The sequence below is a fragment of the Sapajus apella genome, unplaced genomic scaffold, assembly GCF_009761245.1.
Source record: "Sapajus apella isolate SASKATOON/1434 unplaced genomic scaffold, GSC_monkey_1.0 scaffold39, whole genome shotgun sequence".
Lineage (NCBI taxonomy): Eukaryota > Metazoa > Chordata > Mammalia > Primates > Cebidae > Sapajus > Sapajus apella.
This window is the reverse complement of record NW_022436979.1, coordinates 16,006,789-16,031,179: the sequence shown is the minus strand read 5'-3', so window position 1 is coordinate 16,031,179 and position 24,391 is coordinate 16,006,789. Positions and strand designations below refer to the sequence as shown.

Genomic DNA, 24,391 nt, shown 5'->3' with positions numbered 1-24,391 from the left:
CTGCATCCTTAATGTACAAAACAAGACTTTTATGTCAAACACTATTTAATATTAAGTGAGGGGAATCATAACACTAAAGAGAGAGACTCTGTTTTCCTTTTAAATGCTATAGTATGCGGTTTCCCAAATTTATTATTTAAATGTGATATGCCCACAAATATTTGTGTGTACTTTTCAATTATTATTCTTCCCTTGTAAAATGAATTTACCATCACGGTAACATAACATCTATGGCATAAGCTGTTTCTGGGAAACCAAAAGGTAGTTGTTAAATAGTAAAAATTAAGAGTAGATATTTCAAAACTTAAATACATAGGAGTTTAACTGAACAGCCGGGTTTGTAACTAAAATCAATGCATAAACAACAATCCTCAAACAACTGGTTTCTTAAATATGAAAATACCATCCTTTCAAACCTGCCATATATACATACATTTATACATATGTATACATAAGAAAAATAATCTCTATACTACACACACTGTTATTCTTTATAGGGAAAATCAAACTTGGACATATCAGAAGACAACGTATTCCAAATACCCAACAAAAGAACTCAATTCAGGTTAAAAGGCCTTATGCAAAAATGAATACTAGAATAACTTTTCATCTTAGACAAAACTCCAACAAGTTATACAAATTTTATTTATTTCACATTATGTATTACCAGAGGTATCTGTAATACCACATTGATAAATCTAAGCGTAATAAATTTCTAACATCAAATATCTCTTTTAGAATAAAGAAATAAATGTTATTTGAGCTTAAAAATAGTCGATGTTTAAGGATATGGAATCATTTCACATGATTATAGCCAAAATAGCACTTATCATTTGTAACTTAAAATCCGTATTTACATGCTTTAGATTTGTCTAGATCAAACTGATGTAGCAAAAACTTCACTAATGATCCTTATCTGAACCTTTGGGAACCCTCCTGCTCCTCTCTCTTCCTCTAGTGGCCTTTATCTTTTCATTCCTTTCTTTCTGCACAGGAATTCTGCAGCTCTTATTTGTGGCTGCAGTTGCATTAGCTAAGAACCAGGCCACTGGAAGATCTAACCATTTGACCACAGCTACTTAAAAGTTCTGGTCTGACCCAGAATAGTACAGTTTACTGCACAATTCCCCCCACCCCCCACCAAAAAAAAATATCTGAGAAGAAAACTTTTGCTCCCAATAATTTATTTATTTACTTTCTTCACTAAACCACTCTATCTCCTTCATGTTACCACTTCTACAACATTCAAATATCCTTAAGGAAGAATATCCTATTTCTCAAGTGTTAGGATAAAAGAATATCCTATTTCTAAAGCACTCACATCTATGGTAAGACAGAATAATTACAGCCATCCTTTAAAAAATGTAATCTACATATCTGTATGTGCATGTATACATACAGATTTTCACAGAGTAAGAAATCCATAATAAAGCATTAATATATCATATTAGTGTAAAATTTAAACTTTCTTTAAATGAGGAAAAGTTACTATAAAATAACTCATTTTAATAAAAATTTAAAACAAATATATTGTCCTGCATTTAGCATTTACATCTGGATTGCTAGACAGGTGGCTTGTTAAAAATCTTTATTCACAATTGTTTAAAGTAAAGCCTACCAAACAAAATAAATTATAAACATAAAGAACTGATGTTCCAAAGCCCAGACTCTTAATTGCTGATCAGAGCTGAAAACAGATCTTTTTTCTCCACTAATTGAATGAGTCTTGTTAAATCTTTTGAAATGAACTTTAGAAAATGCAAGAATACAGCTCAGAACAGGTTCTTTAATTTGGGTCATTTTCTGTTACTTGCAGTAGTGACGGGTGCTTAGCAACGCTGTTCTGGTGGCCCTTTTAAGGAAATGAATACCTGAAATACAGCATTTTAATCTATTTTACAGCATTAATTATCACGATCACTGTATTTAGACAGTGCCTCCTTTGCCACTTGCCTGCATTATGAAAGAAAGGAGTCCTGTGAAAAATTGAATGTATTATTCCAGATGACAGAAGATCCTGTGCACCCCTTCCACCAAGTAAAAATATGTAGGAACATAAAAACTAACAGTAAATAGAAGTCACAAAAACCTTTAGTTTAAATGTTTAGACAAAGATATTACTCTGAAAATCAGTGTGCAGACATCAGAAGAGTCCATGCTAAGTCGCTTTTCTTTTTCTAAATCTTCGAGAAGAATTAAATTCTATTATGCCCCACACTAGGCCACTGCTGTCTAAGAAATGTGACACAACAGCCAAAATGTAGTATGATTTTAACTGGTGGTTAAAATCTGCTCCATACTTTAAATATGTATCTTTTTTATAAAAGAGGGCTTTTAAATGAGAAATAATAACAAGAATATCATTTGAATTGTGGCCAAGTTATTCACTTCGTATCTATTATAATATGCTGCAATGATAAACTACTAAAAAGGCAAGAAAACAAGGTAAAATGCAGGGCTACCAAGTAGTTTCTAAGAAATCAAACTGCCATTTCATACTCTGTAAATACGTCCATTCACGTCTTATTAATGACCAATACAACAGGTTAAGAAAGTAGTTATTAAAACCATTTGGAATACGCCTTTCTATCTTTTCCCGATGTCAACTGTCATTGTTAAAAGTACAACTCTTTTAACTTTTTCCTCATAATTAACCAATTCATTTTAGGTATCACGTCCTGAAGAAGGAAGGTGCCGCTCTTCTACACAACTATTCTTCTCTATCTTCACAGCTAGTAAGAGATCAAGTGACTCCCTCTTTGTCTAGAATGTATCCTAATTTCAGTCTTCTATAGCCAATTTTTAAAAGCCTTTTAACACTCAGGCTCTAAAGATGAGAAAGGAACCAGGTGAACCACCTGCAATCATATTTTTTTTAAGTTTCAGTTGATCAGTTAATGTATAATCACCACCTCTTTAAATTAAACATACTTTATAGCCATCTCAAATTCATCATCGCAATGTGTAAATCACAGCATAAAATGAGAAAACACCAACATTTCTCAAGTTTTTTAACCTCTTACAGCAAATGGCCTCTGCTTGGAGTTTGGTGTTTTGAACACTGCAGTTGCATTTTAATACCTTGGGGTCCGCTGGAAACAAACAAACAAAAAAATAGAATGTGGGGTACAGAGCAGTACATGCTACACTAAAATATTCTACTGAGAGGGAGGTTTAACTTAGCTGATTTCTAAAATGCCTTTTCTGGGTATTTTCAATCCTTTATTCAGGACTACTTTAACAATTAGCACACAGGGGTCTCTGGATGGCTCTCAGAAACATTTAAAACCAGAGAACAAAAGGTTTATTTTAAAAATGAAAACCTTGGCTTGTACAACTCCAGACGTGAATCTGCTTTCAATTACTGAAAGTATTTCCACTTTAGTGGAAGGGGATCAAATCTTCAACTACACCATCTTAAGGCACTGAATTTGATTATATTAGGCTTTCAGAAGACAGAATGACTTTGTGACACAGGCACATATAGCTGTATATATCATTCGTAAGATATTCCAGAGAGATAGAGACGCCAGTACAGGAGGGAGAAAATGTGACTTTCTCATTCCCAGAGCTGCCACAGATCTCTGTTTTGTTTTACTGAAATACACACATCAATGGCAAGTGCTTTTTACTTTAATAGATACAACACAAGTTTTTCCAAGCCATGTCCAACTATTTTTGCACAGGAGTAGCCTGCAAGGAAGCACAACTGCAAAGTTGAATTTCTCGGAGACACTGCTCTATCAAACCTGACAAAAATCACACGCTACGTATTTCGCAGGCAAAAGACTGTTCTTTTAATGAGCAAGCTGATTTTGTACCTTTTCCCCCATTAAGCAATTAGTATGATGGATTTTAGTTAATGGAACCAAAGGACTGATTAATTTAAGCTCAATACCGATTTCTGCACATTTCAGACATAAATTATCCAAAATCACTATTGCTAAGACTGGCTCCCAACGAATTCGCAAAAGTCACCGAATGCAGGCAAAAAGGCAGCTTTACCTCACGGATTAGGACAGTACACTACTCATTAAAAAAAAAAAAAAATCCATCTAATTAAAAATACCGGGAACAAAAGACTCCATTCTCCCCGCGGCTACCTGCACCACTCCGGGTGACGAAGAGTCATCGAGAAAGTTCAGCCTCCATCTCTTCGAAATCCATAAATGTGGTCCCTCAGGGGTTAAAAAGCCACCTCATCTCAGATGCGAATGTTGCCTCCGCACCGATTCAAACCCGCGCGGAGCCTCCTCCCGTTCCGACACCACCGGGGAAGAAAGCGGAGCCACCGGCCCCGGAGCGGAGCGCAGCCGCCGCCGCCGCCGCCGCCACCGCCGCGGTCCCCGGGGCGAGCGAGCGACCCTGCCGCGCGGGGAGCCTCACCGGGAGCCGCGCTCCGCCAGCCCGCCCCAGGCCGCCGCCGCCTCCGCCGCCTCCGCCGCCGCTCACCCACCTTGCCGCGGCGCGCCCTCGCTGTGGCCTCGCGGAGCCGAGCCCGGCGCAGCCAAGTTGCCTGGGTCTGGAGCGTATCGTGTTACAGCGCCTGGCTCCGGGCTCGGGCTGCGCGCGGCGGCCAGACATGATAGGCTGAGGCTCCTCTGTTTACACCCGGCCGCCGAGGGGGCGGCGCGCCACTTAACCCCTTCGCGCCGGGCCGCCGCCGCCGCCGCCTGCCCGCCCCGCGCCCCGCGCTCCCGCCGCTCCCGCCGCTCCACACACGCGGGCCGGGGCCTGTGAGCAGCCGTGCCCCAGCGAAGACGGGGAAACTGCACTGAGAACCGGCTCCCGGCACGCTCCGAAGACCCCGCGGGGCGGCAGCCTCCCCTCCACACACGCACGCTCCGAGCGGCCCCGGGCAGCGGCGGTGCTCCCCGGCGGGGCTTCGCGGGCGGCTGTCGATCCCGCCACAGAGCTGTTCTCCGGCGGCGCCACTTTCCCGTGCTCACAAACGCATCTGTCTCCCAACCCGTGAAAGGATCCCGACCCCTGCTCTGCCACCATTCCCGCGTCCCGCATCCGAGGTGTCGCCTTCACCCACACGCCCCACGTCCCCGCGAAACTCGGCCCTCCCGCTCGCCGATGCGCTGCCTGCGAGGCGGGCCCGGTGTACCTCGAGGGCAGGCGGGGTCGACGCCGGGGCCCCGAGCCTGGCGCCCGCGGGGCGTCCGCAGCAAGGGTGTGGGTGTCGCTCGTGAACGCGGCAGGGACCGGCTCGGCCAGCGCTCGCCCCTCGGCCTCGGCCGCCGCCTCTCCGCCACTTTCTCGGCCCCTGGAAGGACCGGCCCGTGGCGAGGGCTGCTCTGCGCCCGCGTCCCCGCAGCAGTCGCGGGCCCCTCTTAACGCTGACGAGTCGGTGTCGCGACCCGGGAAGAGAAGACGGTCCTCCAGGGCTGAAGGCATGTGTGCGAGTGGCCCAAGCCACTCTGCATGATGTGCCAGGGCTGGACAGCCCGGATCCGTAATGGCTAATGTGGTGTTCTAACTAGCTTTACTTTTAAATAAAATACTTAAATATTGCAGCATTTAAATTTTTGTTTAAAAAATTGTCTTTTTTTCCCCACCAGATCCACTATTATCATTATTTTTGCATTGCCTCCAGTCCAATGTTCCTCCTCCTAATTTCTCTTTCTTCTAGAACATTCCATCTCTCCAACCTCTTCCTCCATCAAACTGAGCATTTAATGACTGAATGTTCCTGAATTTTTAGATTCACCCGGGCTTTCTTCCAACCCCTCCAAACCTCTCAAGTATTTTTATAAAGAAACAAGAAAGAAAACAAGAAGCACTTTACATCACAATATCAATATCACTCGACTTATCTTTATCAGCTCTCATTCCGTATTTTAACTACCTTCTAAATACAGACTCAAACCAAAAAATTAATACTTTAAGAAAGTAAGGATCAGTGTTCTCTTTTCATTTATCAATAAAGTTAGCAGATTACAATTAGGATTTCTCTCTTCCCCCACCCTCTTTCCTCCAGTAAAGACAAAATGCTTTCCTCATTCCCATGATCCAACAATAACAGTAATTTCTTTATCTTCTTGAACATATTACCTGTACCTTGACTTCTGTCGATTTTTATACCCAATGCTACAGGAATATGAATACAGCTGTTCTACCTCTTTGTAGATACTTTTCTTTCTCATTTTCCATTACGTCTAAGACATCCATCCTCATACATGGAAATATCTGATGCCGCTCAGGGTTTAAGCAGTCTCTGCACCTTAACGTTCTTTTCTATCACTAACTCTGGCTCTTCTAAAATCGTGCTCACAAGCACATTCTATTACAACATCACATCCAGCCTGTCTATTCTTCCATTAATGATCAATATATTCATAGTGTCCCCTTTAATTGGGACACTATGAAGATATCAGAAATTATTTAAACACAAGGCAGTTATTTAAAATTCAGACATTCCTTTGACACTGTATAAATTTTGAAGTTATCTCAGGGTTTTGAAATTCTCTTTAGTAAAATTGGGTCAAAAAAATAAAACAATAGGTATGTTGTTGGGCACTGCAAGACTTCTAAGCTCTTAAGCAAATATCTTCCTTAAGTCATAATGTTTTGAAAAGGATCATTTCACAAATCAATGCTATGCATGTGTCTTCTGAGGGGTCTGGGGGGGTAACCTGAAGTAACTGCAAATAAACACCATATAACTAAGGCAGAAGATGTTGTTCAACTGGAATCTTTGAATAATTAAATAGGCAGAACATTATACAGTTAAAATTTGTCAGGAGGCCGGTCACAGTGGCTCATGCCTCTACTCCCAGCACTCTGGGAGACTGCGATGGGCAGACTGCTTGAGCCCAGGAGTTCAAGACCAACCTGAGCAATATAGGGATACTCTGTCACTTAAAAAAATAATAAAGTGGTAGGACCTGGGGGCTTGTCTATGCTTTCAAAATGTACTCCTTGATTTTTGACAACCACAAGTTAGCAGATCTGGACTTGGACTAGAACGTTCAAATGCACATTAATGGAAGAATGAAAGCCTTTAATATCTTAAATCATTGTTTGGGTCAAGATGAATCTCGAGATGACTGACACTTTGGCACGCTCATTTCCCCAGTTGAATGCTATGTGAATTGGTAGCAAAAATTTCCATTTAAAATGCGAATTAGATACAAATATCACATACAGGCTAGGCAACATTTTATATTGGACTGTACTGGAATAGTCTACATGTATATCTAGTTCCAACTTTTCTGAATACAAAACTAATTATGTATTTCCAAATTAGACAAAGATAGTATCCCTTGAGAATAAGAACCAAGGATTTATACTGAACGAGCTGAGCAGTAGCAGCCCATGGGGCAGAGGCAGAGGAGGAGACATGGTTTTAAACAATTTCTATTGTTGAAAAGTGAAGGATGGTTTCCACATGTCTTCCCAAGAAAAGATACACAGTTTTGTGGACATCCCCATCCATACATCAAATCAGTGCCATCTTTTTAAATACAGGAGTCCACTGAAGAGTTCCACGGACATGTAATAAGGCCCACGTTCAACTTCTATTTTCTTCTACTATACTTTGCCATATCGATGATGTCAGAGATAATTAGCATTATGGATACCGCCTTTTATAATTTAGGCAATTCTTGTCTAAGATCTGCGGAATTCCCCACAGTTCCATGAGCAGACACTATCAAATATGTTGAATTACGTGGCTATTTTATGTTGTGAATGAATAACCACATGGAATCATACTTGCAATATTAAATGAGTTTTACTTAAAACTGAATTCAGTTCTTTAGGCATAAAAGCCTAATGACTGGATACCACAAGGAAGATTTTTAAAAATGCATGAACCAAATCAAAGCAAACTGTATTATGGAAAAAAAAAAAGGCCACAAATGAGCTGTTACTTCAAACTGGCACCAACTTAGCTTCATATTAAGAGTGCTTTTGACCTCTCTCTGCTTAAGCCAAAAACCTTGAAGAAAAATCAAATTGTGACCGACACTGAGATTATTACCTTTCCCGATAATTATTAAGCACAAAATCCATATTGTCAGAGGTGCTAATACAAAATCAAAATCAAACACTCATAGCTATACTAAACATATGATTATGATTAAAGCTAACACTGAGCACTTCATTTTATGACTGGTTGATACGTACAATGTAGTTGATACCTACAATTTGTACTTAATTCTCTAATCACATATGAGAAAGGTAATATCATCCCATTTTACAGATGAGGAACTGGAGCATACAGAAGTTAACCATGTGCCCATACGGTTTTGCTCTTGCTGCCCAGGCTGGAGTGCAGTGGCTCAATCTCGGCTCACTGCAACCTCTGCCTCCTGGGTTCAAGTGAATCTCCTGCCTCAGCCTCCCGAGTAGCTGTGACTACAGGCCCACACCACCACAACCAGCTAATTTTTTTGTATTTTTAGTAGAGGCGGGGTTTCATCATGTTGGCCAAGATGGTCTTCATCTCCTGACCTTGTGATCCACCCACCTCGGCCTCGCAAAGTGCTGCGATTACAGGCGCTAGCCACCTAGCTCAGTCCCTTTTTTTGTGGGGTGGGGGAGAGTCTTGCACTGTTACCCAGGCTGGAGTGCAGGGGTGCGATCTCAGCTCACTGCAACCTCCGCCTCCTGGGCAAGCGATTCTCCTGCCTCAGCCTCCCAAGTAGCTAGGATTACAGGTGCCTGCCACTACGCCCAGCTAATTTTTTGAATATTTTGTATTTTTAGTAGAGACAGGGTTTCACCATGTTGGCTGGGCTGGTCTCCAACACCTGATCTCGCGATTCACCCACCTCGGCCTCCCAAAGTGCTGGGATTACAAGTATGAGCCACTGCACCATGCCTACATATATATATATATATATATATATATATACACACACAGAGAGAGAGACGGAGTCACGATCTGTTGCCCAGGCTGGAGTGTAGTGGCGTGATCGTGGCTCACTGCAGCTTCCACCTCTGGGGTTCAAGTGATTCTCCTGCCTCAGCCTCCTGAGTAGCTGGGATTACAGGCATGTGCCACCATGCCTAGCTAATTCTGTAGTTTTAGTAGAGATGGGGTTTCACCATGTTGGTCAGGCTGGTCTCAAACTCCTGACCTCAGGTAATCAGCCCACCTCAGCCTCCCAAAGTGCTGGGACTACAGGAGTGAGCCACCTCGTCTGGTCAATATGTATATTTAAAACTATATCAAAGAAACTGCTCCCAAAATTATAGCACACTGACATCAACTGGTAATAATACTTGTATGTTAGTTAGATGCGGTGAATAAAATTGTAGATGTTATCTTACGTTTTGCCAACTGTTATTTTGTCAGTAGCACATAACTTTATAACAGCTATGTGGACTCTGACATAAAACTATAAGCTTACATAAAACTATATTTAAAATCACAGGTCTTTTCTCCAATAAAGTTCAATTATCATTTACATTGGAACAGAAATAAAGGTTTGAAAACAAAGTCTTGTAATAAAGTCCAATTCATAATTTTTCACAGATGTCTACAGTAAATCTAAAAGGCTAGTGTAATAGCTAGGCAATTCTTTCTTTGATTTATCCTACGGGAAAATCCACCTACAATAGGCGTATTTATTTCACAACAATAAATGACCCACATCTGAAATCATTTCTAAAGGTAAGTTCCCTTCTTTACTTTTAAAGGTGTTTAAATTATTTCACTCCCCAAAAATCATATGCTTTGTGGAATGTGATATGTGATGAAGACTCAGGACTCTTTAGATATCCAATCATGTCCACTGCGCACCAAAAGCAATGTTCCTTAATTTTGCCCTAATTCAGATGACCTTGGCAAGAGCCTACTGGGTTCTCTACAACCTGGGCAGGCAGGGAGGAAGCAGGATCTGGGCGTGTGGAATGAGGTCTGGAATCCAGGCAGGGGGCAATCAAGCAATGCACTGTATGCAAAAGACTTATTGAGCTTCAGCCCTGTCCTGGCAACTATCCAAGTAGGGGGAAAGGGGGTGAGGCAGGGACATCATTTTTACCTGGTGGTGAGAGCAGGAGAGGGGCAGGAGAGCAGAGCTTCAAGAGAAATCCAGATGGCCAGCAAGAGTTAGCTGGGGCTAGGGATGCCAGGAACTGAGTATATAGCAAGAGGTGAGGGCCCAGCCCAAGTCAAGCCACCAGGTGTCCAAAGCAATGTTAGAAGACAATCTATAGTACACGGAAGTATATGGAAGCCGAGTTTTATCAGTAACCTCCATGACTAGGGAAGGACAGGAGTGGCCAAGCTAGAGGAAGTGCTGCTTATCCCTGCAGACAGACTAATTCCTAGGCCCACCCAGGGATGGCAGTATTTGCCTATGCTTGGCAACTTATTGGGGTTCACCTGACTTTTAGGCTTTGGTAATTGGAGTACATTTTGGGGAGTAGTTTGAATGTATTCTTTGGCAGTCCAAGATAAAGAAATGGAAATGTGATTAACAAGAATGATTGAATTATTTTTCATTATGCAGAAAATTCTTCCACCTGGACCATTTGTTTCCAACCACCATGCCAGTCACCTATTCCCAAAACACTTGCGTTGGTTCTCAGGCCGGTGTGGTGACTCATGCCTGTAATCCCAGCACTTTGGAAGGTTGAGATGAAAGATCACTTGAGCCTAGGAGTTCAAGACCAGCCTGGGCAACATGGCAAAACTGTGTCTCTACAGAAAACTAGTTATGTGTGCTGGTGCATGCCTGTGGTCCCGGGCAGTCTGGAGGCTGAGGCAGGAGGATCACTTGAGCCTCAGAGGCAGACATTGCAGTGAGCCATGATTATACTGCACTCCAGCCTGGGTGACAGAGCAAGATTCTGTCTCAAAAACAACAAAAAAATCAAACCAGCATTTCTGTCGGAATGTCAAAAAGCTGGGCAGTCTACCTTTGAAATTAAATGTATTACTTTAAGTATTTTGTTTTGTTTGTTTAGACATCAAGATCTATTCACTGGTAACTAGTGCAGGGTTATTGTCAGACGGGTAGTTACCTACAGTGGCAATAGCTATGCATAGGCCAAATCCTTTATGCAGTGGAAAAAAACGTAGAAATCACACAAACTTTTATATTAACCTTTTAGAATTTATAATATCAACCATTTCAAAAGAATCCATATGTATTAAGATATTTTTGCAAACAGTTTATTTAACATATCTTTTTTGACAAATCTAGATAATCAATAATGTATTGATTTCAGGTGTTTTCATGATATAGTCATATAGAATGTGCTTTTCAGGATTTTTTGGCTTTGTGAACATGATTTATGAGTATGCACAAATATTTCTGCATCACTGTAGATAAAAGTATATGCTCGATATCTCTGCATTTTAGCTGACCAGTTTCTGCTTGCTCATAACTTGGCTTAGAAGTCAGCTCTTCCATTTAGCCTTGTCTGAGTCACCAAGAATAGTTTATAGGTCCCTCTTCTGCATTCCCATTCAACTCTGTAAATATCCCTTTCTTACATTCATCATACTATATTCTGCTCCCTGTGTACTTGTCTGTAGCTCCTTCCAAACCATGAACATATGAGCATAGGGACCATTTCGTTGCTGATTTCTTAATATTTGGCATAGCGTCTTGCACTAAAAAGACACTAAATAAATGCTGGTTTGGGGATGAGTGGATGGATGGAAAATGAAGAATCCAGATTTTAAAAAACTGCTTGCTAATTAAAATGATTCTTTCCTATGTATTTATCACACTATTCCATAATTATTGTTTTTTTCTCTTTCTCCTTTCTGTCTGTGACTCTCTCACATACTCCTAACCTAACGTAAGCTTCTGGAGGACAGAGGCTGTGACCTAATGGCATCTAGCACCATTGATAGTTGAAGGTTATTTTAGAAAAAATCCATAAATATATTTTTTCCTTATAAAAATTACAGTATTATAAAACAACATAAACTTAATACATGATCTAATTTGGTGATAGCCTCCCAGATCTGGCTTAGATATAATCCAATCTAAATTACACCACACACATATTAATTTATTTGGTTAAAAGAAAGTGCCACCGTGCCATACCCATTCCAAGTAATATGTTACAATGTTTTACATTGTTTACTGAGGGCAATTCTATTTTGAGAGTCTCTAACTTAAGCGGAAAAGATAACTATGGGGCACCAGGCTTAATACCTGGATGATGAAATACTATGTACAACAAACCCCCCATGACACGTTACTTATGCAACAAACCTTCACATGTACACCCAAACCTGAAATAAAAGTTAACAAATAATCTCTAAAGCCGCAATTTATCCTCAATGCTTTCACAGTCTTCCGCAGAAGTGAGGAGCAGCTGATACCCATTTTGTCAATAAGGACCCTTCATATACTTAATGATAATTATTCTCAAATCTTCCCTTAAAATCCACATTGTCAGGCTAAACTCATTATTATTACTACTACCATTTCCTCCTGGGTCTGTTTTTCATCTCTTTCATCATCTTAAAGGCTCTTCTCTGAACTTCCTCTGTAGAACTGGGGGCAGAGGTAGATAAGAACCACCACTTCTGAGTCATCAGGCTCTCGATCTAGACATGTAGGCCCAGGAAGAGAAGAAAGATCTATGATAAGACAAATGGCTTAGAGAAAGGACATGAAGTGAAGTGAGCATTGCTTTGGCTATCTGTATTTAAAGGTGCCCACCAGGAGTTTGGAACCGGAAGGAGGGGATTTCATTCTGTCATGTAGATATACTAAGCCAGTTCCATAACAGTGATACTTACGACTCTCATAAGCATCTACTCTAGATGAGATTTCAGAAGCAATGAGTACATAAAGACAGCAATGAACTAAGCTTGAATCTTGGTGGATGCTTAGGGGGCAACAAAGAGGAAGTTCACCCGCTTGGGGAGACAGAAGACACCGTCTGGGAAGTTGAAGAAAATCTGCAGTGTAAAACGACCACGAAGCCCCGAGTAGAGATTTCAAGAATTGAGGCAGGGAATGGGGTGGGTGATGGTTAACAAAGATACATGTTACAGATTAATAATTCTAATGATTAAAGAAAAAGTCTTGAAATTGGCAGGAAGAAGCAATTTTCAATCTAAAGGAGAATAATTCCAGCAGAATAATGGGGTGAATGTCAGATGTAATGGGTATTGAAAACCAAGTGGATGGTGGGAAAATGGTGACAGCTAGTTTACACACCAGTTTTTTTCTATAAAGCTTGTAGATTTGAATTCCCCTCACATTTATTGAATGCCTATTATGTGCCTGAAACACCTAAGGTTCTTTCATATGAAATGCCTTGTTTAATCCTCACAGGACACCACTAGATTAAAATGAAACTAGAAAGCTGTATTTCCATTATTTAACACCCTGTAGGGAAAAAGATACAAATTCTTTTAGGCAAATTTCTACCTAGCGTCTGTCTTGGTTTGTAAAAAGCCAATGTGCTTAGGGTCTTGCGAGGGGCAACTTCAGCAACTTATGGGAAATTATACAGACATACACAGTGAGTAATATAAGAGAAGAACAGAGTTCTCTAAAAGGAGGAGAGAAGAGAAAGTGGAAAACAGGTAGAGTCAGAGGCTGTCAGGTAAGGAAAACTCAGTTACTGTCTAATCCTGGGGGCCTTCAGCTGCAGAGTGATAGCAAACTTCACTGCTGTCTCTGTACAGAGGGAATTGTGTCTTGAAAAGATCTGCAGTCACTGAAAGGCAAAATAAGGGCATCTATTAACTGATGCTGAGCAAGTTAAACATAACTCCTGAGGCCATGGCAAACAAGATCTTGGCCACAGAGGCAAGTGTCCATACGCAGATTCTGACACCGGACTATCCAGATGTTTGACAGCCTATCTTCCTTGGTGGCCATTTGACTGAAATAGAAACTACTGTAAAAATATGTAGAACTATGTTATTTTTGGCCAAAGGCCTTTGCAGGATTTTCAACAAAAGGTTTGTACAATGTGATCATTCAAATGAATTTTAAAAATTAAGGCAGAACAAGTTAGAGTATTTTAGAATTAATTTCATAATATTACTCATTAGATCAATATATCACTGTGTCACCTTAACTACAGAGTCTATGATAGCTTCAGTCCGGATGATATAAGCAGCCAGCATTAAGTACAAAAGTTCTCAAAGTCAGATACAAGTGTATGTGGAATAACTGCATCTTTTTGGTTGTATTCTACGGTGGTTGTTGGATAAATTTACCTTCAAAGAATTTCTGGCAGGGTTTCATAAGGATGGTTAGAATGTGGAACTTTCTAACTGGAATAAAAATAGTTAAGTCAGTTTGTGATTAACAGCAATTTATGATTAGTGAGAAATTCCTTAAATTATTTCTAGGCATCTATGTCATTAAAAAAAGAGCTTATTCTGTTGCTTGGTGATTATTTGTACCAACTTTAATAAAAACATGTAGCATCAGAAAAACGCATGGCTAAAACTCAGACAAGCAGGTATCTTTTCATGCTTTAGATACTTAAATAAGCATCACTGCAACAGATGATAAAAATGAACTCACTGTAAAGTAAAATAATTTAAAAGAAACAAAATAGATTAAATAGTTTGCACATTGAAGGAGCAAAGAAACATCATAGCTCACCCTTCAGAAACTTCTCTACTTCTCTGTAAATTCTACAGAAATCGGGAAACCTGGGTTCAGGATATGGTTCTTCTGACCAGCTGTGTAACCTTGGTAACTTTTAAATTATCTGGGTCTCATTTTTTTTCCCTCTAAAAATAAATCTCTCAGATCATGTGCATCCTTTAAATGGCCATCCAGGAGTGTCCTCCACTTCCTATACTGTCTTAGGATAATAGTTTTCAGTTGCTTTATTTATTTAGAGACAGGGTTTCACTCTGTTGCTCAGGCTGGAGTGCTGTGGTGCAATCTCAGGTCACTGCAACCTCTGTCTCCTGTCTCAGCCTCCTGAGTAGCTGGGATTATAAGCGCCAGCCAGGCTTTTTTTTTTTTTTTTTAATTTTAGACAGAGCCTCACTCTGTGCTCTGTCATCCAGGCTGGAGTGCAGTGGCGCAATCTTGGCTCACTGCAACCTCCACGTCATGGGTTCAAGCAATTCTCCTGCCTCAGCCTCCCAAGTAGTTGGGATTACAGGTGCCTGCCACCATGCCCGGTTAATTTTTTTGTGTTTCTCATAGAGACAGGCTTTCAGAATGATGGCCAGGCTGGTCTCTAACTCCTGACTTCAAGTGATGTACCCACTTGGCCTCCCAGTGTGTTGGGATTGCAGGCGTGAGCCACCGTTACCTGGCCAGTCATCCACATATTTTTTGTATTTTTGTAGAGATAAGGTTTTGCTGTGTTGCCCAGGCTGATCTTGAACTCCTGGGCTCAAGGGCTTCTCTTCCCTCTGCCTCCTGAAGTAGGTGTGAGCTACCATGGCTGGACTCAGTTGCTGTATTTTTAAATTCATTCACTTTCTTAAGGTTTTTGCTTTTCTAACCTGGTTTATCAACCTCTTGAGTTTATTGCCTGTCTATCCACTATAAATTTACAGATCAAGCTTTGGTTTGTTTATTTTGAAGAATGAATTAAAGAAGCTCACTCAGCCATTTCCAAATGTTCACTTCTTAATGCAGATATGATTTAGGGAACAGTTATTTTTGTCTTTATGCTACTCCATATGTTAATGTTCCGTTAAGATAGTAGGCACATTTCAATGCATTTAAGAGGTGAGAGGTTCCTTCCTTCATGAGAATAGCACTGGTGCATTTTTCGGGGGGTAGAGTTGAGGAGGAGACGGAATTTTGTTCTTGTTGCCCAGGCTGGAGTGCAATGGTGCGGTCTCGGCTCACTGCAATCTCCGCCTCTTGGGTTCAAGTGATTCTCCTGCCTCAGCCTCCTTAGTAGCTTGGATTACAGGTGTCCACCACCATGCCTGGCTAATTTTTTATTTTTAGTAGAGATCGGGTATCACCATGTTGGCCAGGATGTTCTCAACCTCTTGACCTTGTGATCTGTCTGCTTTGGCCTCCCAAAGTGCTGGGATTACAGGCATGAGCCACCATGCCCAGCCAAGAATAGCACTGGTGCATGTTTTAGAAGCCGAAAGAGGTAACAAGGTGTGTGTGAGCTATATTATCATATGTTTATTAAATTGATGGTGGCAAGGATCTAACCACAGCCATATCATGTGTTTTTATTTTTCCTACCTAGGGTGTACATACTTTGCAAGATCTCTCTTTTCCAATGATTCTGTGTCTTATCAACAACTTGAAATCAGGTGTTCCACAAATAGGAGGCTCTTAGTACGTGTCGTACACGTTAGAGTGCATCACCAGTTTCCTAACGGAAGAGATCATACAGCGCCACCAAATGTTAGAACCTGAAAGGAACTTGGAGCTTACTGCTCAATCCCCTGCCTTGTCACAGGGCAGCTGGTGAGTACGACCCTGAAGACAGACACAGCTGCAATTATTGTGAATTTTGCCCCTTCCATGATGTTCTCCCAGGATATTCTATTCATAGGGTTATGTACTTGGAACTCGGTCTGTTTGGATAAGGGAAACATCTCCCCTACTTATTAGTGATCCTAAATATTGTTAATATGACTCCCCATACCCCCTTAAGCAAATAAGTCAAGAAAGACATTATGATGTGCCTCAAGGCATCTGTTAAAGCAAAGGAACTGCCGTCAATAGAAAATGAGAATCCCTACGACCTTCACAGTCAAACAGAAAGCTGTCCATCCCCCTATGGTTAATGTGAAATTTAATTAATATCACTGTATCTAGCAAAAAAAAAAAAAAGTAGAAAGAAAAAACCCACTATTTTTCCTGTGCCTAGAATTAGAATATTTATAATATGCCACATTTTTTTCCTAAAAGATCAACAAGACTTTCCAAAGAGTAAAATACAAATCTATATTCAGTTTTCTTCCAATTACGGAGAAATAAACCAACTTCAGGTCTTTCTTACGTATGTACTAACTGTGAATTCGATGCCTTTTTAATCTCATGAGAAAATAGCTAAAGATCACCTTCCTCTGCAGAGGCAGGAACTACATATGCCTAAAAAGGGAATCTTTGAAAATTCTTAAATTAATTCTTGTGCCTTTTTCCCTATTCTATTTCAAATCAATTTCCTATTTTCCCACATTCCTCCCGGCTGGCAGCTGCTCCTTCTGGGCCTTTATCTGGCCCAGGGAAGGCAGGCAGGCAAGCAGTTGCCTGTTCGCCGATGCCAGCCCTGTTCCCATGCTGGAGACAGAATGTCTGATCTCCATATTACAAGCAGCTTGCAATTGCCCCTGTCTTAAAAAGCATCTTAACACTTGGGTCCATAGGCTAGGATCCCCCGTCTTTCTTCTTGTTGGGAATCAAAACACTTTTTCCTGGCAGAAGACAATACCAACCAACTCACAAGTCAAGTCACTGAAGAAAAAAAATTCACCTGCAGTATAAACACTTAAGATAGAAGAAGTCATATAATAAACACCATGTTTGTAGACTGTCTGAAGCAAAACAACTGAAGGAAAAGAGCTCACTGTTGCAGTCTGGCAGGGAGAATTGACTCTCCTGGACAAAACCATAACGTCCATAAAACCGTGGAACTGGAGAAACCACCAGTAAAGACTATGACAAATACTCCTCCTCGCCCCCAGAACACACAGCTACTTAAATGGAAATGGCATCTAGCATTCTTGATGTGTTTGACTTTGCATCAGATTCTTCTTGGGACAGTTCCAGAATTATATTTTTATAGACTTCAAAGATGCCAGCAAAAGAACAACTTGTGTCCTGGCAATTCCTGTGGAAATGCTCCATGTCTTTCCTGTACTCATTGTTCTGTTGATCGCCGCTGAAGTGGTGTGCTCAGAGCCTAGGCTGAGCTGCGTGGCTGTCTTTCAGCTTCTCTGAAGAGGTCCAGCCTAGCCACAAATGACCAATCATCACCCTTGGCAAAGGTTACTGGTTCTTTAATTGGAGATTCCTTGTGAATGGATTTTTAAGTCTTTTTCCTCTTGTAGTGTCTAGTAAAAGAAAAATATAACCTGATAATAATCTCTGGGGTGCAATTTGATAAGCTCAAGGAAAACAGAAAAAAGCAATCTTAAAAATGAAGTATACCAGCAGGGCATGGTGGCTCACGCCTGTAATCTCAGCACTTTGAGAGGCCGAGGCAGGCAGATCACCTAAGGTCAGTTCAAGTCCAGCCTGGCCAACATGGTGAAACCTCGTTTCTACTAAAAATACAAAAATTTAGCCCGGCATGGTGGCGCACACCTGTATTCCCAGCTATTCAGGAGGCTGAGGCAGGAGAATCGCTTGAACCCAGGAGGCGGAGGTTGCAGTGGGCAGAGATGGCGCCACTTCACTCCAGCTTGGGCAACAAGACCGAAACTCCATTTCAACAAATAAATAAACAAATGATACCAATATGCTGTTCTTCAATTTTAATTCTATGAAGCACAACTATAAAGTTCTACATGCAGAGCAAGCTGCATATTTCCCAAAAACAGATCCTGCTTCTGATTCTTCCTTTTTTTTTCAAGATGATTACCATTCTCAGTCACCTTCCTTCCCAGTCCTCACCATGCTCAATAAGAAGTATTTGTAGCACTTCTATTTTCATAATTATCTCTTCCATCCATGTTTTCTTTTTATTTCTTCTGAAACGACTCTACTTTTTTTTTTTTAAATGGAGACAGCTTCTTGTTTTGTCACCCAGGCAGGATTGCAATGGTGCAATCATAGCTCACTGCAACCTCAAACTCCTAAGTTCAAGGGATCCTGCTGCCTCAGCCCCTCCCGAGCAGCAGGGACTATAGGCATGCCACCATGCTTATCTAATATTTAAAATGTTTGCTAGAGACTGGGTCCCCCTATGTTGTGCAGGCTGATCTCAAACTCCTGGCTTCAAGTGATCCTCCCATTTTGGTCTCCCAAAGTGCTGGGATTACAGGTGTCAGCCATCACGTCGCCCAGCCACTGAAACTACTCTGCTTCAAAATTCTCATTATATCTATCCTAGCTACGTCAATATTTTATTACATGGCCTCTGTATCCATACTCCAACCTACATTCTAGTTTAATCTTCTTAATGACTTATTTGCAAATGCTTCTCCCATGTTCAAATCCTCATTGATTCCTACTGACTTCAGAGTAACTCGCATTCCTCAGCCTATTATTTCAAGAGACCACTCTAGTTTTATCTTGCACTTGACAAAAATGATTTTTCCCAAATATGCCCCTACGCTTTTTCTGCCACCGTGTACCTCACATTACTTCCTCTGCTTAGATGCCCTTCCTCTCTTCCTCCCTTGCTTCTCTCTCCCTCTTTGTCTCTGACTTTCACAATCATTGCCATCTTCCAAGGCTTAACTCACAAATTATGGTATTCCATGACTTCAGTTTCCAGCCAGGCTCATATCCAATTGTTTAATGTCTTCCATAGGATGTTTTAAAGTTAAAATAATCCTCTTCCACAAACTTGTATCTCATCTTGCATTCCCTGTGTCCATCAGTGAAACCTCTCTATCCATTTAAATGCTCAAGAAAAATACCTAGATGCCATTCTTGAACATCTTCTCTTATTGGCATTGTCTTCCCCCACTCACCATATGAAATCTACCCACAGGCCCTCTGGCTAGATTCAAAATATTTCCCATCACCACAGTCACTACCTCTACGAAATGCAATCATTATTTTTCACTTGAATGCAATATCATACCTTCCTCTATTGTTTTCTTCCAACACATTCTTCGCACTTCATTCAGAAACATGTTTTTAAAAATATGAGCATATTCATTCCCTGGCTGGGTGCAGTGGCTCACTCCTGTAATCTCAGCACTTTGCGAGGCTGAAGTAGGTGGACCACCTGAGGTCAGGAGTTCAAGACCAGCCTGGCCAAAATGATGAAACCATCTGTACTTGAAAAAAAAACTTAGAACACACACAAAGAGAAACCAAATCCATTCCCTGATGAAAAACTTGAAAACTGTAAATGACTCCCCAGTGTCATTAAAATAACATCCAAACTCCTTAGTAGGACCTTTAAGATCCTTTGTGACCTCACCTCTCCTTGTCCTTGCAGTTTTGGCTTCAGCTGTGGTTTCCAGCACTTTGGCCGGAACGTTTCTCCTGTATGTCTGGAAGAGCATCCTGCCTTGGCTAACTCTTATTTGTCCTTCATGTCTTAACTTAGATGTCTCCTCTTCCGGTCCTGAAATCTTTCCTGTCCCCTCAAGGTGGATCGCCACTTGGCTTTTGTATACATTCACTATTATGAAAACATAATTATCACAGCACTTATTACATTGTACCTATTGTCTTAAAATAATTTACATTATTGAACATTATTGGTTTAATGTTGCTGGAATGATACTGTATATCATGCAAAGCGCTTAACATATGCAAAAGCAGTTAACCTGACTACAATCCAAAGTAAAGACATCTACATGTCAGAGAAATTTATAAGAAAATATATCAAATGGGTGCAAATTTAGGTTGACCTCAAATAAAACAGTGAACATAAAACACATTTGGAATTCTAACCTACCTTAAATGCCTTTTTACTCACCTTATACATGTGTAAATTTTATGTATTCTTTGGCATTTCTTGTCATCTTCTCAAAGCCTTCCTGTATCAAATAATCAACACTAATCTCTTTCTCTCTCTATTCCCCTGGCCCCCTCCCCTCCCCTCCCCTCCCCTTCCCTTCCCTCCTCTCTCTTTTCCTTCCTTCCTTCCTTCCCTCCCTCCCTCCCTCCCTCCCTCCCTCCCTCCTTCCTTCCTTCCTTCCTTCTCTCTTCTTTCTTTTCTTCTTGCTTTCTTTCGAGTCTCTGTCATGCGGGCTGGAGTGCAGTGGCATGATCTTGGCTTACTGCAGCCTCCACCTCCCAGGTTCAAGCAATTCTCCTGCCTCAGCCTCCCTAGTAGGGAGGGGATTACAGGCACATGTTGCCACGCTCAGCTAATTTTTGTATTTTTAATAGAGACAGGGTTTCATCATGTTGCCCAGGCTGGTCTCAATCTCCTGACCTCAGGATCTCAATGTGCTGGGATTGCAGGTGTAAGCCACCATGCCAGGCCCTGGCTCTTCATTTCTGATTGTATTACAACAACATGTCCAGTGCTTACTGTGGCTAGTCATAAGTAATTCCAGTGCAACACTTCCAAAGTCAAATGTCACCTGCCACCCTGACCCCTGAAGGCTTCCCCCTGTGTCCCTAGTGTCTCAGTTCACATAGCTGTCCATCTAGTTCACTAAGGTAGAAATTTCAATTGTCTTTCCTCTAACTGCTACACAAAATCCATCATCAAATCCTAATGCTTCTGTTGTTCCTTAGTTAGGTCTTCAATCCCACCCTTCCTTTTCTATTCATGAAACCACTATCCAGACCTAGACTCTTAGCACCGTATATCTGAATCTTTGTAATAGCATCCTAAATATTCTCTCTCTCTCCTTTTCTCACCTCATCAGTACCCCCTTTCCATGCTACCAAAGTTATCTTTCTTATCTTTTTTTTTTCTTGAGATGGAGTCTTGCTCTGTTGCCCAGGCTGGAGTACGGTGGCACAATTTCAACTCACTGCAACCTCCACCTCCTGGGTTCAAGTGATTACCCTGTTTTAGGCTCCCAAGTAGCTGGGATTACAGGCACATGCCACCACCCCAAGCTAATATTTGTATTTTTAGTAGAGATGGAGTTTCACATGTTGCCCAGGCTGGTCTCAAACTCCTGACTTCAGGTGATCCACCAGCCTCGGCCTCCTGCAGTGCTGGGATTACAGGCATGAGCCACTGCACCCAGCCTAAAGTTACCTTTCAAAAACACAAAACCGCTCCAGTCTCTACTTTGTGACCTACGAAGCCAAATCTAATCTCCTTAGGAGGACACACATGAGCAGTGTACATTCAGGCCCTGGACTTTCTTTTTAATCTTAATCTACTGCCTTTCTTCAACCCACTTTACAGTCCTCCTTTTTAAGTGAGCTACAATCTGCTCCTAAAATATACCTTGCCTCTTTGCAGAGGAAGTGGCCTAATAACATTTTTCTCTGTGATGATAAACTAGCAAATGCGAATGAATCAAATGTTTTCTCCACTTGCTACCTTATGTTACCCTCCCGACCACAAACACAGCTGCGTCATGCAATTCCGCGATGACACTGCATTGAGGAATGCTGAAAACTAAAGACCACAGACGCAGGAGTCAGACAGACTTGAGTTCAAATTCTGCCTCTTCCACTTTCTAGATGTAATTTTCAGAAAATTACTTAACTTTTTAAAGCCTCAAATATGTATGTAAAATAGGAGTAATATAATACACGTCATTGGATTGTTTTAAATGGAATTCAATGAGATAATCTAGGAAACATGCTATAGTGCTGGAATAGTAAGACCTCAAAGACAGTGTTCCTATTTTAACCATCATTCAATCTCTGATGGTATTTACAATGTGTAGGCACTCAGCAAATAAATGTTGGTACCTAAACCAAATTTGTGGAAATTTGAATTACCGTGGTTAATGCAACTGTAGCTGTTAGATGACCATTGGACTCCACAGTATTAAAGATTTAGAAATTTTCCAACTTTCAAAACTAATCATTTGAGTTTGATTTGAATAATTATGGCAGAACAGTTTTACTCTTTGGCATTAATGGAAATATCAAATTCAATTAATCACTTTAGGCAATAAATTAATAAAAACCTAATATTGGATCTAAAGAATTTAAAATACAGGTGTGATACAAGTAATAGGAAGCACTTAAGTATTTCTATTTGTATTATATAAATCTACATCATACCTAGAAGAAATTGCTTATGCAATTTATATATGTGCATGCAAATAAATTTCACAGTCAAATGTAGTAGAAATAAGCACTGACTAAAAAGTTATAAAAATTAAACAATTTGGATGGATACAAATACAAATTAAAGTTAGTTTTAATATCCAATAATACCAAATAATGCTTAACAGTCCTATGATAATACCTGTTCCTGAATTCTTCTCTAATTAAATAATGTCATTATTTCCACCACAGTGTAGTTGTGCATGAATTGGCAAGTAACATTCTTTGAGTGTGAAAGACAAAAAGTCAAGTCTCCTGTTCATGGTTTATCAACAGTTCTAAAATCGCCAAATACATCTCACCAACAAAAATAATGGAAGTGCTGGGAGTCTAGAATGAAGCTGCCTTAGGATCTGTTGGGTCAATAGACAAAAGCAGATATTGCCTAACACTGAGAAATACTGGACCTTTTCCCCATATGTCACACATATTTACTTATACACACATAAAATAGCATAAATCCATAATGCTTACTGAAACAGAGAAGCAATTATATCAACCCAATACGCTTAGTAAGAATTAGTTGGCCAGGTGTAGTGACTCACACCTGTAATCCCAGCACTATGGGAGGCCAAGGCAGGTGGATCACGAGGTCAAGAGATCAAGATTCATCCTGGTCAACATGGTGAAACCCTGTCTCTACTATAAATACAAAAATCAGCTGGGCGTGATGGTGCACGCTTGTAATCCCAGCTATTCGGGAGACTGAGGCAGAAGAATCACTTGACCCTGGGAGGTAGAGGTTGCAGTGAGTCAAGATTGCATCATTGCACTGTAGCCTGGTGACAGAGTGAGATTCCGTCTCAAAAAAAAAAAAAAAAAAAAGAGTCCTCTTTTAATTTTTTTATATTACCTCTTTGACGAATTAAAATACTATGCTAGGAAATTTTAACAAAATACAGTATTTTAAAAATGCATCCTATATTTTATAAAATATTTTTTATTATTCTAATATATGCACTCATGGTAAGATATAGGGCTGCACTAGGAAAACAAAGCCTTCCAAAGGCCACTTTTTTTGAATTTTCTGCTTGGCTTCACGGTATCACTCCTGTAACTTGGATGCCAATTGATTGATGGAATCAACAGCTGACCCAAAGAATGCCAACTATTGGCAGAGCCAACATCCATACAATGGTCTGGCTCAATCATAGATGAAGACTGGTCAAATTGATTGGATCCTATCTTTGGGAAGGTGGATGTGGAGATAAAATGGGAACATCAATCTGCAGTGGTGGCATAAGCAGGAGAAGCAAAGTGCATGGGAACTACACAGGTGGCTACACTAGGCACCTATGGTATCTGTTTATGCTCTCTCACTTCCTTGAGTGAACAATTGTTGACATATCTTGATTGACATTCATTTCTTCCAGGTCTATTGAAATGGATTTCTGGCTTTTTCTTTCTTTGCCAAGTACCTTTATAATAATTCCTTATCACTTAGGTAACCAGAGTTGCTCTAAATCTTTACTTTCCCAAAGCACCTAATGCAGTATTCATTAGCTCTCTGAATCCAAGTTGGTTTTCTCCAGACCTTTGATTAATTACTATTTACTCACAAAACTGAGCTTATAAGAAATGCCTCTTTAAAAACATGTTGTATTTAGAGCAAACACATT

General features: G+C 40.7%; 1 protein-coding gene across 12 annotated transcripts in view; it reads right to left on the bottom strand.

The window, feature by feature from the left end:
• Nucleotides 1–24,391, bottom strand: part of TENM3 (teneurin transmembrane protein 3) — a 471,979-nt gene that overhangs the window by 351,013 nt on the left and 96,575 nt on the right. Inside the window, exon 1 of one of the 12 annotated variants that reach the window (XM_032298900.1) lies at nt 4,457–4,570. The exons of 9 other annotated variants lie outside the window; for them this stretch is intronic. Coding sequence is in view for 1 of the 3 variants with exons in the window: in XM_032298898.1 (XP_032154789.1) it covers nt 4,070–4,088 (19 nt within the window). In the remaining 2 variants the exon portion in view is untranslated. Of the gene's footprint in view, nt 1–4,069; nt 4,335–4,456; nt 4,571–24,391 lie in introns of those variants that run through there. 2 more of the 12 variants (XM_032298898.1, XM_032298899.1) reach the window with 2 other exon arrangements.